General features: G+C 55.2%; 1 protein-coding gene across 1 annotated transcript in view; it reads left to right on the top strand.

Moving 5' to 3' along the window:
• The window catches only part of CHD7 (chromodomain helicase DNA binding protein 7), a 174,955-nt gene that overhangs the window by 145,942 nt on the left and 17,504 nt on the right, over positions 1–11,509 (top strand). Inside the window, 4 exon segments of the mRNA XM_077751816.1 lie at positions 907–1,017; positions 1,107–1,312; positions 4,296–4,495; positions 4,626–4,785. Coding sequence (XP_077607942.1) covers positions 907–1,017; positions 1,107–1,312; positions 4,296–4,495; positions 4,626–4,785 — 677 coding nt within the window.

Genomic DNA, 11,509 nt, shown 5'->3' with positions numbered 1-11,509 from the left:
CGTCCTCCCCTCTTCCCTCCTCCCCTCTTCCCTCCTCCCCTCTCCCTCCTCCCCTCTCCCTCCTCCCCTCCTCATTGTCGTCGTCCTCCTCCCCCTCTGCATGCTTCACATCTAGCCAGATTCTAACTCCTTTCTTTTTGCCTCTTAAACAGTGTATATCTGGCCTGTCTCCCTTGTCCACTCGTGCTGGAGCTGTTTTCAGCCTCCGCTGCCCGCTGTGAACCAGGGTAGTACCCGTGCTGCCCTCCCGGGCCGCGGGACGTCAGGAGCGTCTCTGACAGGTGGCTTTGGATACCACCGTGTCCATCTTGCGATTATTTCCAATCTGAAAGAGTTCCCCGCTACCTCAGGACCCCGTTACCGGGACACACAAGGCCCCGCCCAGCCCGGTTTCCGCCTCCCTCCCCAGCTTGACCTTTAGCCGCTCTCCCCTGACCGCGCTTATCACCAGCCACGTGACACAGTGGCCTTTCTTCCCCTCTGAGCCTTTGCACATGCTCTGTCGTGAACGTTTCCACATACCTTTCCTGTTCTGCGAGCTTTGAACAGTCTGGTCCAGGCATCAGATTCTGGGGGGCCAGTTCTCTGTTCCCGCAGAGCCCCTCCCTGCACGTGCGCCCCTCACAAACCTGGCTAGGCCTGCCCTCTGTGTATCAGTCGCACCTGTACGTACCTTTGTGACCCGTCGCTGATTACGCTGTACTGTCGTCTTTTGCCTCCTGGACCGTTGAAATCCCGGACGGAGAGCTGCCTGAGAGATGGTCGTTCATCCCAGCCCACAGACTGCGGCATCTGACACACAGCGCAGGAGTGCGTGCGTGGTTGCCTGACTGAGTAAATGATGACTGCTTTGCGTTTGCCTCTGAGAAGAGCATCTCAAAGTAATGCCTGTTTTTCCTCCTTTAGGCCAGTTTTGTTGCATCTGGAAATAGGACAGATATTTCCTTGGATGATCCAAATTTCTGGCAAAAGTGGGCTAAGAAGGCTGAATTGGATATTGATGCCTTAAATGGGAGGGTGAGTGAGAGGTCCTGTTCAAACCCTACCTAATGTAACCCACGGGAGGCTTCTCTAGAAGTTTCTAATTCATCTGCTGTCGTTTTTAGAACAACCTCGTTATTGACACTCCAAGAGTGAGGAAGCAAACCAGGCTGTACAGTGCAGTGAAGGAAGACGAGCTGATGGAATTTTCAGACCTGGAAAGTGATTCCGAAGAGAAGCCGTGCGCAAAGCCGCGGCGGCCCCAGGACAGGTCCCAGGGCTATGCGCGGAGTGAGTGCTTTAGGGTGGAGAAGAATCTGCTCGTCTATGGGTGAGTCGGGCTCCCGTGAAACCCAGAATGTTATTCTCAATAGCAAATTGTGACCGGCGTAGAGACAAAATGTGTGTTGTATCCGGATTTCTGTGACTCCCCATAGTGCAGTTGAGGAAATGGCTGCACAGCAGCTGTGACGGGGCCCAGTGGTGTTGGGTAAAGGCACTCACAGTTGTTCATATTTTCATGGATGGGAAGGGGCGCAGCTTTGTCCCTTAAGGATTTATGTCCGATCCAGATTTACCTGTTGGTGACTAATAACTCACAGTGAAGTCTCAAAGTTATACGTACTTTTCCTGTTTTAGCTTTGCATACGGTTTTTGAGTAGTCTTTCAGTATTTGTTTTTCTGCTATAAACACTCGCTAAAGGCAATCATCTCAGTTCTAAAGCTCTTCCAACTCATCTGGAACTTGCACGGGTGGCTATGTCAGCTCTGAGTGTGTCACGTCTGTCCTGCTGGACAGCGTGTTTCAGAAAGGCAGGATCCACATCTAACTCATCTGTGAAGCTGTGTGTGTGGAACACCAAATGGCGCTTTGAACGATGGTGACGTAGATGTCTGCATCTGCAAGGAAGAGTCCTCTAGCACACGGGGGGACTGCAGACACATTCCGTTCAGATAGCAAACCACCACCAAAATCCTACTTCTGCAGGTCTGGTGAGATCCTGCCTCTGAGTAGTTCCCCCAGTGGGTTAACATTAGTTTTAGGAGAAACGCAGGCTACGAACACGGCAGACGGGGCTCGTCTGGCCCGTGTCTGTCCTTTTGGCCCCTTCCGTGGGGGGCTCAGGCTTCTGTTAGGACAGACCGCCCCCCCTTCAGCCTGCCCTGCTCCGTCTCATCTCTACCTTCTACAAGCTCTTTCCACTGCCTAGAGTGAGCGCGTGCATGCACACACACACACACACACCCAGCACACACATACGCGCGCACGCGCACACACACACACACCCAGCACACACACACACACACCCAGCACACACATACGCGCACACGCACACACACACCCAGCACACACACACACACACCCAGCACACACACACATACACACCCAGCACACACATACGCGCGCATGCACACACACCCCCAGCACACACACACACACACACACACACCCACACACCCAGCACACACACACATACACACCCAGCACACACACACACACACCCAGCACACACACACACACCCAGCATACACACACATACACACCCAGCACACACATACGTGCGCGCGCGCACACACACAGCACACACCCAGCACACAGGCTTGCCCTGCCCTGCCCCTCCTGTCGTCAGCCCCCAGCACAGGCGTCACCTCGGTGCCCCACATCAGAGGCCTGGTCTACACGCGCCGTCACACCCACCATGTTGTCTTAGGCCTTCGAGCGTCAGGCCTCTCCTGCCAGAGGCCTGGGANCCAGGGCGTCCCCCCCCCCCGCCGCGCCTGTCGTCAGCCCCCAGCACAGGCGTCACCTCGGCGCCCCACATCAGAGGCCTGGTCTACATGCACCGTCACACCCACCATGTTGTCTTAGGCCTTCGAGCGGCAGGCCTCTCCTGCCAGAGGCCTGGGATCACCTTCCCCATGTCCTCAGGGAAGAATGCAGTGCTAGTGGCCACTCAGGGAGTGTGAGTCAGTGATTGCCTGTGGAATAAACGAAGTTCAGCTGGAGCCCGTTCTGTTCTCAGCAAGACAGACACCGAAGCCCTTTGCGGCTGCCCCCCCCCCGTCCACCCCCCCGCCTCGTGTGTTTCAGCCTCAGCATCGAAGTTAGTAGTTGAGAACTTTGCCGAGAGCTTTAGAAGTCGGCTGTATTAATAACTCCCGGGGCTCCGCAGCATGCTTCACAGGCTGGGTCTTTGGGGAAAGGGCTGCCCCCGTCTAGGCGTCACTGTGTGGTGACACGTGTTGGAGGCAGGGCACTGTGCTGGCCACGTGGACACCANGGGGGATGGACGCAGGGGTTCCGCGGATGGCGGCGTGACTTAATGGGTGGATGCTGCGGCGTAGCCCCGGTGAGAGAATCTGGTGCTAGGTGGGGAGAAGAATCCCGTGCAGACAGAGCAGTGTGTCCAGAGGCCTGAAGGTGTGGGCTGGCCCTGCAGTTTGAGGAACTGAGTCCTTAGAAGCCAGAGAGGCCCAGGCCAGGGCACACGGCAGGGCCTCTCAGCCACAGCCTCCCCGCTGTGCACAGCCCCCCGCTGTGCTTCCTCCTATGCTGAGCTCAGGCCTGGGGCTCCTGAGCCATAACCGGGGCAGGCGGGGCGGGGAGGCAGCACAGGCAGCGTCTGCCTGGCTGCTGTGCGCCCTCGCTGCACAGCACGCAGACCCAGGAGCAGCGCGCTGTGTCACTGCGACTGTAGCCCCACGCACACTTCCTGGGCAGCCGTGTGCCGCATGCTTTGTCCTGTGCACAGTCCTTCCTTCCCCCTGTTTGATGTGAGGGTCTGACAGCTGGCTGAACACGTTGCCCGTGAACGCTCGTGTACTCGGGAGTTAGCGCTCCCCGTTTCGGAAGGAGACTCAAGCCTGTTGATGGGCTCTCGGTTATCACGACACCCCTTGGAGGTTAAAATACCCGTGCCCCCTCAGCACCGTGTCCTAGTTTGGGGGCGGCCACACCCACCTCACGGAGCGGGTCAGCGCTGGGGCGTACAGACCGTGATGGAGCGGGGCGCCGTGTACAGGGCCCAGGCCCGGCTGGCTTCCACGTCCCCCGAGTTGCCGCTGCTGCCCGAAGTGACCGGGAAAGGCCGTGTCGGCCCCGTAGATGTTATTTCACAGACGCTTTTACTCCTGAAGCACGGAGCGGGGAACTCTGGCCCGCTCTGAGTGCCCCGCGGGCTTCCCGGTATCCCCGATGCGAAACGCTGCCGGCCTCGAGCCACCGGTTCCTAACCCCGCTCCCTGCCCGTGAGGGCGAAGCCCCAGATCTAACGTGAGGGGCACCGGCGACATGGCGCGTCTCTGCTTTGCAGCTGGGGCCGGTGGACGGACATCCTGTCGCACGGACGCTACAAGCGCCCGCTCACGGAGCACGATGTGGAGACCATCTGCAGGACCATTCTCGTGTACTGCCTCCATCACTACAAGGGGGACGAGAACATCAAAAGCTTCATCTGGGACTTGATCACGCCCACGGCTGACGGCCAGACGCGAGCCCTGGTCAATCATTCTGGTAGGTCTGCTGCATGCCGTCTGTACTCCAGGGTCAGAGGGCTGCCCGGGTCCAGCACTGCGGTGGGGGTTGTCAGGAGCTTCTGTCAGTAGTAGTAGTATCCTTAGCATCGCTGTCCTTACGACCGCAGGTCTGTCGGCCCCGGTGCCGAGGGGAAGGAAAGGAAAGAAGGTGAAGGCCCAGAGCACCCACCCGGTGGTGCAGGACGCCGACTGGCTGGCGGGCTGCAACCCGGACGCCCTGTTCCAGGAAGACAGCTACCGGAAGCACCTGAAGCACCACTGCAATAAGTACGCGGGGCGGGGTGACCGCTCGGCCGGGGTACCGCCTTCCTGCAGCTTCATGGTGTCTCTTCTTCTTAACGTTTTTTTTTTTCAACATTTATTCGTTTTTGAGAGAGAAATAGAGTGCCGGTGGGGGAGGGGCAGAGAGAGAGGGAGACACAGAATCTAAAGTAGCTCCCGGCTCTGAACTAGCTGGCAGCACAGAGCCCGACGCGGGGCTTGAACCCACGAACCATGAGATCATGACCTGAGCCGAAGTCGGACACTTAACCGACGGAGCCACCCAGGCGCCCCTTTAATGTTTATTTTTGAGAGAGAGAGATAAAGAGAGCGCGTGCGAGTGGAGGAGGGACAGAGAGAGGAGAGAAAGAGAGTCCCAACCAGGCCCCATGCTGTCAGCACAGAGCCCGATGCAGGGCTCCAACTCACGAACCGTGAGATCATGACCTGAGCTGAAGCTGGATGCCTAACCCACTGAGCCACCCAGGCGCCCCTTTACTATTTTTCTTGAAACATGGCGCCAAGTCACATGACAGCATAGCTTTAGATGCCTGATTATTTTTTTTTTATTGTGGTAGATGCATAACACAATCTTCCCATTTAACTATTTGTCAGTGTACGACTCAGCAGTATTGATTACATTCAAAATGCTACGCAGCCATCAGCACTGTCTATACCCCAAATCTTTTCATTGACACCAGTGTGAACTCTGCACCTGTTAACAGTAACTTGCCCTCTGCCCTCCCTGCCCCGAGCCCCTGGCAAATACCATTCTCCTTTCTGTCTCCATGAATTTGCCTACCCTACACACCTCGTGAGTGGACTCACAGGATTTGTCTGTCTGTGTCTGGCCTTTTCTCACCTAGCATAATATTTTCAGGGTTCATCCATGGTGTATCTTTTGCCAGAATTTCATACGTTTTTATGGCTGGATGACCCCTTTATACACGCCGACCACATTTTATTTACCCAGTCTTCTGTCAGCAGGCACGCAGGTCAATGGACTCCTTTCTGCTGTTGTGCGTGCTGCTGCTGAGGATGTTGCAGATAACTACGTTTTAACCACGGCCTGTTAGAGAATTACCGTCAGCTTTAGATGACCCCACCTGCAACCGACTGCTTTCAGTGGAGGGGCCGGGGAGTCTGCATGTAATCTTTGGCCTAATACTACCTCAGTTGGTGGGCCCTTCTTTCTTACCTTTGAGCTTAGAATCATATTCTTTATCTTTATTTCCAGAAACTGATTCTGTGTCATTGAAGAATATTAAATCTGAACTTAGATCAGTGCTTGGAGCTCTGTTTCCGATCTGCCCGTTAAACTAACATTAGCATGTGTGCGGTTGGTGCCGTGCCCTGAGCCTGCAGTTCTGAGAACGGGCCGTGGAGCCAGCGCCCCACACCCCCTCCACTTGGAGCTTGTGTGGCCCTGGGCACGTTCCTCGGCCTCACTTCCCCTGCTAGCCACGCAGGGTTCTGCAGCAGGATCTTGCCTGATGAAGCAGGGCGTACGGAAACATGGACCTCTCTTCCCGGGGCCACAGAAGTCTGAGCACGTAACAACTGGCAGCTTCGCGTGGCTCTCACGTGGGTGCTTCGTGTGGATTATCTGTTTGACTTGTCTGAGACAAGTAGAGCTCACATCCCCTCCCCTCCCCTCCCCTTCATCCCCATTTACCTGACGAGGAGACGGAGATCTGGTACTCAGCCGGTTAGGGGGGAGAGCCAGACTGGACGTCCGGAGCAGACGAGGGCGGTGCCCTTGATCTCGGCGCGCCTGCCCCGCCCTGTGGGGCCTCCCGAGCCTCATGTGGCATAAGTCCCCGGGGTGCCTGCTGCACGTGGTTCTCGTCCCTTCTTAAACATGGCAGTGCCCTCAGGGGACCCTCTTTGATTGCTGTCGGTCGGTTCTGACTGACAAAATTTTTCCTTTTTGAGTCTTTAAAACCATTACCTCAGACCGTTTTGGTGCCGGGGAAACGGTTTTGCTGTTATTGCTGTGGCACAATAGCTCTCCCGAAAATCCTGCCCCGCTTTCAGCTATTAGAAAACTTGTGTTTCCTGTGGTTTATGTCAACTTTGGGTCAATAGCCTTCAGAGTTCTGGAGTCAAATAAACCGGAAGTGAAGTGGTTTGGTGGCTCCTGTGCCTGAGTCCCAGAGTGACGAGGCAGTAGGTTTTAATTTCCCGTTCCGATACCAGTAGCGGACCCTTACGCAGTCCCCTCCCTAATTAGTATGCGAGACGTGGCTGGTGTGTCCTTCCCCGTGGTGACGGGGAGACTGGCAAGGCGCGCCGGCTCCTCTGGAAGTTGCTCTTCCTGATAGATCGTGCCCTGAGACTTCTCAGGACCTGAAGTGGGGGGACACTCAGCACTGGTAACAGGATATGAAATGCAGATCGAGAGACCTGCTGGAGGGTAGCCAGGCAGTCCTCTTCCAAAGTCTTGAGAGACAAAGACAGAGGACCTGTTAAAGGAGAGGAAGGGGCAGGACAGCTCATCGCCCTGTATGGTCCTGAACTGGACGCAGGTCCAGAAACTGGTCCCTANGAACTCTGCACCTGTTAACAGTAACTTGCCCTCTGCCCTCCCTGCCCCGAGCCCCTGGCAAATACCATTCTCCTTTCTGTCTCCATGAATTTGCCTACCCTACACACCTCGTGAGTGGACTCACAGGATTTGTCTGTCTGTGTCTGGCCTTTTCTCACCTAGCATAATATTTTCAGGGTTCATCCATGGTGTATCTTTTGCCAGAATTTCATACGTTTTTATGGCTGGATGACCCCTTTATACACGCCGACCACATTTTATTTACCCAGTCTTCTGTCAGCAGGCACGCAGGTCAATGGACTCCTTTCTGCTGTTGTGCGTGCTGCTGCTGAGGATGTTGCAGATAACTACGTTTTAACCACGGCCTGTTAGAGAATTACCGTCAGCTTTAGATGACCCCACCTGCAACCGACTGCTTTCAGTGGAGGGGCCGGGGAGTCTGCATGTAATCTTTGGCCTAATACTACCTCAGTTGGTGGGCCCTTCTTTCTTACCTTTGAGCTTAGAATCATATTCCTTATCTTTATTTCCAGAAACTGATTCTGTGTCATTGAAGAATATTAAATCTGAACTTAGGTCAGTGCTTGGAGCTCTGTTTCCGATCTGCCCGTTAAACTAACATTAGCATGTGTGCGGTTGGTGCCGTGCCCTGAGCCTGCAGTTCTGAGAACGGGCCGTGGAGCCAGCGCCCCACACCCCCTCCACTTGGAGCTTGTGTGGCCCTGGGCACGTTCCTCGGCCTCACTTCCCCTGCTAGCCACGCAGGGTTCTGCAGCAGGATCTTGCCTGATGAAGCAGGGCGTACGGAAACATGGACCTCTCTTCCCGGGGCCACAGAAGTCTGAGCACGTAACAACTGGCAGCTTCGCGTGGCTCTCACGTGGGTGCTTCGTGTGGATTATCTGTTTGACTTGTCTGAGACAAGTAGAGCTCACATCCCCTCCCCTCCCCTCCCCTTCATCCCCATTTACCTGACGAGGAGACGGAGATCTGGTACTCAGCCGGTTAGGGGGGAGAGCCAGACTGGACGTCCGGAGCAGACGAGGGCGGTGCCCTTGATCTCGGCGCGCCTGCCCCGCCCTGTGGGGCCTCCCGAGCCTCATGTGGCATAAGTCCCCGGGGTGCCTGCTGCACGTGGTTCTCGTCCCTTCTTAAACATGGCAGTGCCCTCAGGGGACCCTCTTTGATTGCTGTCGGTCGGTTCTGACTGACAAAATTTTTCCTTTTTGAGTCTTTAAAACCATTACCTCAGACCGTTTTGGTGCCGGGGAAACGGTTTTGCTGTTACTGCTGTGGCACAATAGCTCTCCCGAAAATCCTGCCCCGCTTTCAGCTATTAGAAAACTTGTGTTTCCTGTGGTTTATGTCAACTTTGGGTCAATAGCCTTCAGAGTTCTGGAGTCAAATAAACCGGAAGTGAAGTGGTTTGGTGGCTCCTGTGCCTGAGTCCCAGAGTGACGAGGCAGTAGGTTTTAATTTCCCGTTCCGATACCAGTAGCGGACCCTTACGCAGTCCCCTCCCTAATTAGTATGCGAGACGTGGCTGGTGCGCTCCTTCCCCGTGGTGACGGGGAGACTGGCAAGGCACGCCGGCTCCTCGGGACGTTGCTCTTCCTGATAGATCGTGCCCCGAGACTTCTCAGGACCTGAAGTGGGGGGACGCTCAGCACTGGTAACAGGATATGAAATGCAGATCGAGAGACCTGCTGGAGGGTAGCCAGGCAGTTCTCTTCCAAAGTCTCGAGAGACAAAGACAGAGGACCTGTTAAAGGAGAGGAAGGGGCAGGACAGCTCATCGCCCTGTATGGTCCTGAACTGGACGCAGGTCCAGAAACTGGTCCCTAGCCAGTCGAATGGGAGTGAGGTCTGGGGACAGTCATTCGTGGTCTGGCCCGTCGGGTTTCCAAGTGCAGACTCCTTCAGGTCAGGGCCCACCTCCTGTCTACCTTGGTGTCCTGCTGGCACCGACCGCGTCCCCCACACAGGCACCGAGCTCGCCAGTTGCGTTGGTTGGAATTTTTCCTCCGGAAGAAAGGTGATATTCACAGTTAGCTCTTGAAAGTCTCCACATCACTAAAATTCCTCCCAAAGAAGAAAATTTTGTCTTCTACCAAAAGGGAGAGCAACCAGGGCACCTGGGTGGCTCAGCCAATTAAGCGTCCGACTTCAGCGCAGGTCACGATCTCATGGTTGGTGGGTTCAAGCCCCACGTCGGGCTCTGTGCTGTCAGTGCAGGGCCTGCTTTGGAAGCTCTGTCCCCGCCACCCTTTCTGCCCCTCCCCCGCTCCGGCTTGGGCTCTCTTNTTTCCCGTTCCGATACCAGTAGCGGACCCTTACGCAGTCCCCTCCCTAATTAGTATGCGAGACGTGGCTGGTGTGTCCTTCCCCGTGGTGACGGGGAGACTGGCAAGGCGCGCCGGCTCCTCTGGAAGTTGCTCTTCCTGATAGATCGTGCCCTGAGACTTCTCAGGACCTGAAGTGGGGGGACACTCAGCACTGGTAACAGGATATGAAATGCAGATCGAGAGACCTGCTGGAGGGTAGCCAGGCAGTTCTCTTCCAAAGTCTCGAGAGACAAAGACAGAGGACCTGTTAAAGGAGAGGAAGGGGCAGGACAGCTCATCGCCCGGTATGGTCCTGAACTGGACGCAGGTCCAGAAACTGGTCCCTAGCCAGTCGAATGGGAGTGAGGTCTGGGGACAGTCATTCGTGGTCTGGCCCGTCGGGTTTCCAAGTGCAGACTCCTTCAGGTCAGGGCCCACCTCCTGTCTACCTTGGTGTCCTGCTGGCACCGACCGCGTCCCCCACACAGGCACCGAGCTCGCCAGTTGCGTTGGTTGGAATTTTTCCTCCGGAAGAAAGGTGATATTCACAGTTAGCTCTTGAAAGTCTCCACATCACTAAAATTCCTCCCAAAGAAGAAAATTTTGTCTTCTACCAAAAGGGAGAGCAACCAGGGCACCTGGGTGGCTCAGCCAATTAAGCGTCCGACTTCAGCGCAGGTCACGATCTCATGGTTGGTGGGTTCAAGCCCCACATCGGGCTCTGTGCTGTCAGTGCAGGGCCTGCTTTGGAAACTCTGTCCCCGCCACCCTTTCTGCCCCTCCCCCGCTCCAGCTTGGGCTCTCTCTCTTCTCAAAAACAAACAAACAAACGTTTTAAAAATAAAATGAAAGAGCAAATCCATTCATATCATGGCCACTGCACTGAGTTTTGGTGAAAAACACAGAATCCAGCCGAGGGCAGAGGGTGTTTCCTGTGTGACTACCCTTTCCGAACGTCCTCTGTAAGGAGGTCCTGACCTGTGAGGGCTCTAACCAGAGAAGAAGGGCGGTGCCAGCCATCGAGGGCCATGCCGTGAGTGACCTTGTGCCAGTTTAGTGTGGCCCAGCCCATTTTTAATCTCATCAAAAGAAAAATCTCAAAAAGAAACTAAAATTTTACCGTGGAGCGTATTTATGTATTGACAGCCTCACCCTCTGTCCATCTAGAATCCGTGGTCCTTAACCACCGGGTAGACACCCGGTGAGGAGGAAGGCCTGTCGTGGGGAACCTACTCGTGTGTGCGGGAGAAGTCTCTTTTGGCAAAACCGCCCCTGTTTGTCACTTTGATATTTTCAAGGACACTTGCCACGTCCTGAGAGGCCGTGCACAGTGGTGGAGTCGGAACGCCCACTCCCAGTGGTCCGTGCTCAAGGTGACCCTGTGACCTTGGATATGTCCCTGGTCTTTGGTTACTGTCAGTTTTCACGTCTGAAATGGAAATCGTAACGTGCCCCGCTTCATCCTAGGCTTATCGTGGAGATCAGATGGGCTAGTGCATGCAGACGCGATACGTGGGCTGTANCTCGGAAGCAAAGTTGTATAATCTGAAAAACCTGACATTCCATATTGAGGGTTTATGGTAAGGTAGTAAAACCAGATTTTATATCTCGTTTATTCCTACAACTTCTGATGTGCTTCCAAAAATGGTATTAAGGCAGCAGCTGAGGAAATTTTATGAGATAATGAAGCAGAACAGTTCCTGAAAGCCATCTGCTCGGTTGTTTACAAACTTGCCTCAATACTTCAGAGGCAGCGGTGGGGTACGTGTCTAAACTTCACAAGCTGCACTAGGTAGACCGGAATGAAGCGCGCCGGGGCCGGGCCGGGCCTGGGCCCTCTCCGTGCGGCGGGAGCGGT

This window comes from Crocuta crocuta, unplaced genomic scaffold (assembly GCF_008692635.1).
Source record: "Crocuta crocuta isolate KB4526 unplaced genomic scaffold, BGI_CrCroc_1.0 scaffold20, whole genome shotgun sequence".
NCBI lineage: Eukaryota > Metazoa > Chordata > Mammalia > Carnivora > Hyaenidae > Crocuta > Crocuta crocuta.
Note: the sequence above shows the minus strand (reverse complement) of the source record. Positions and strands in the feature narration are given on the sequence as shown.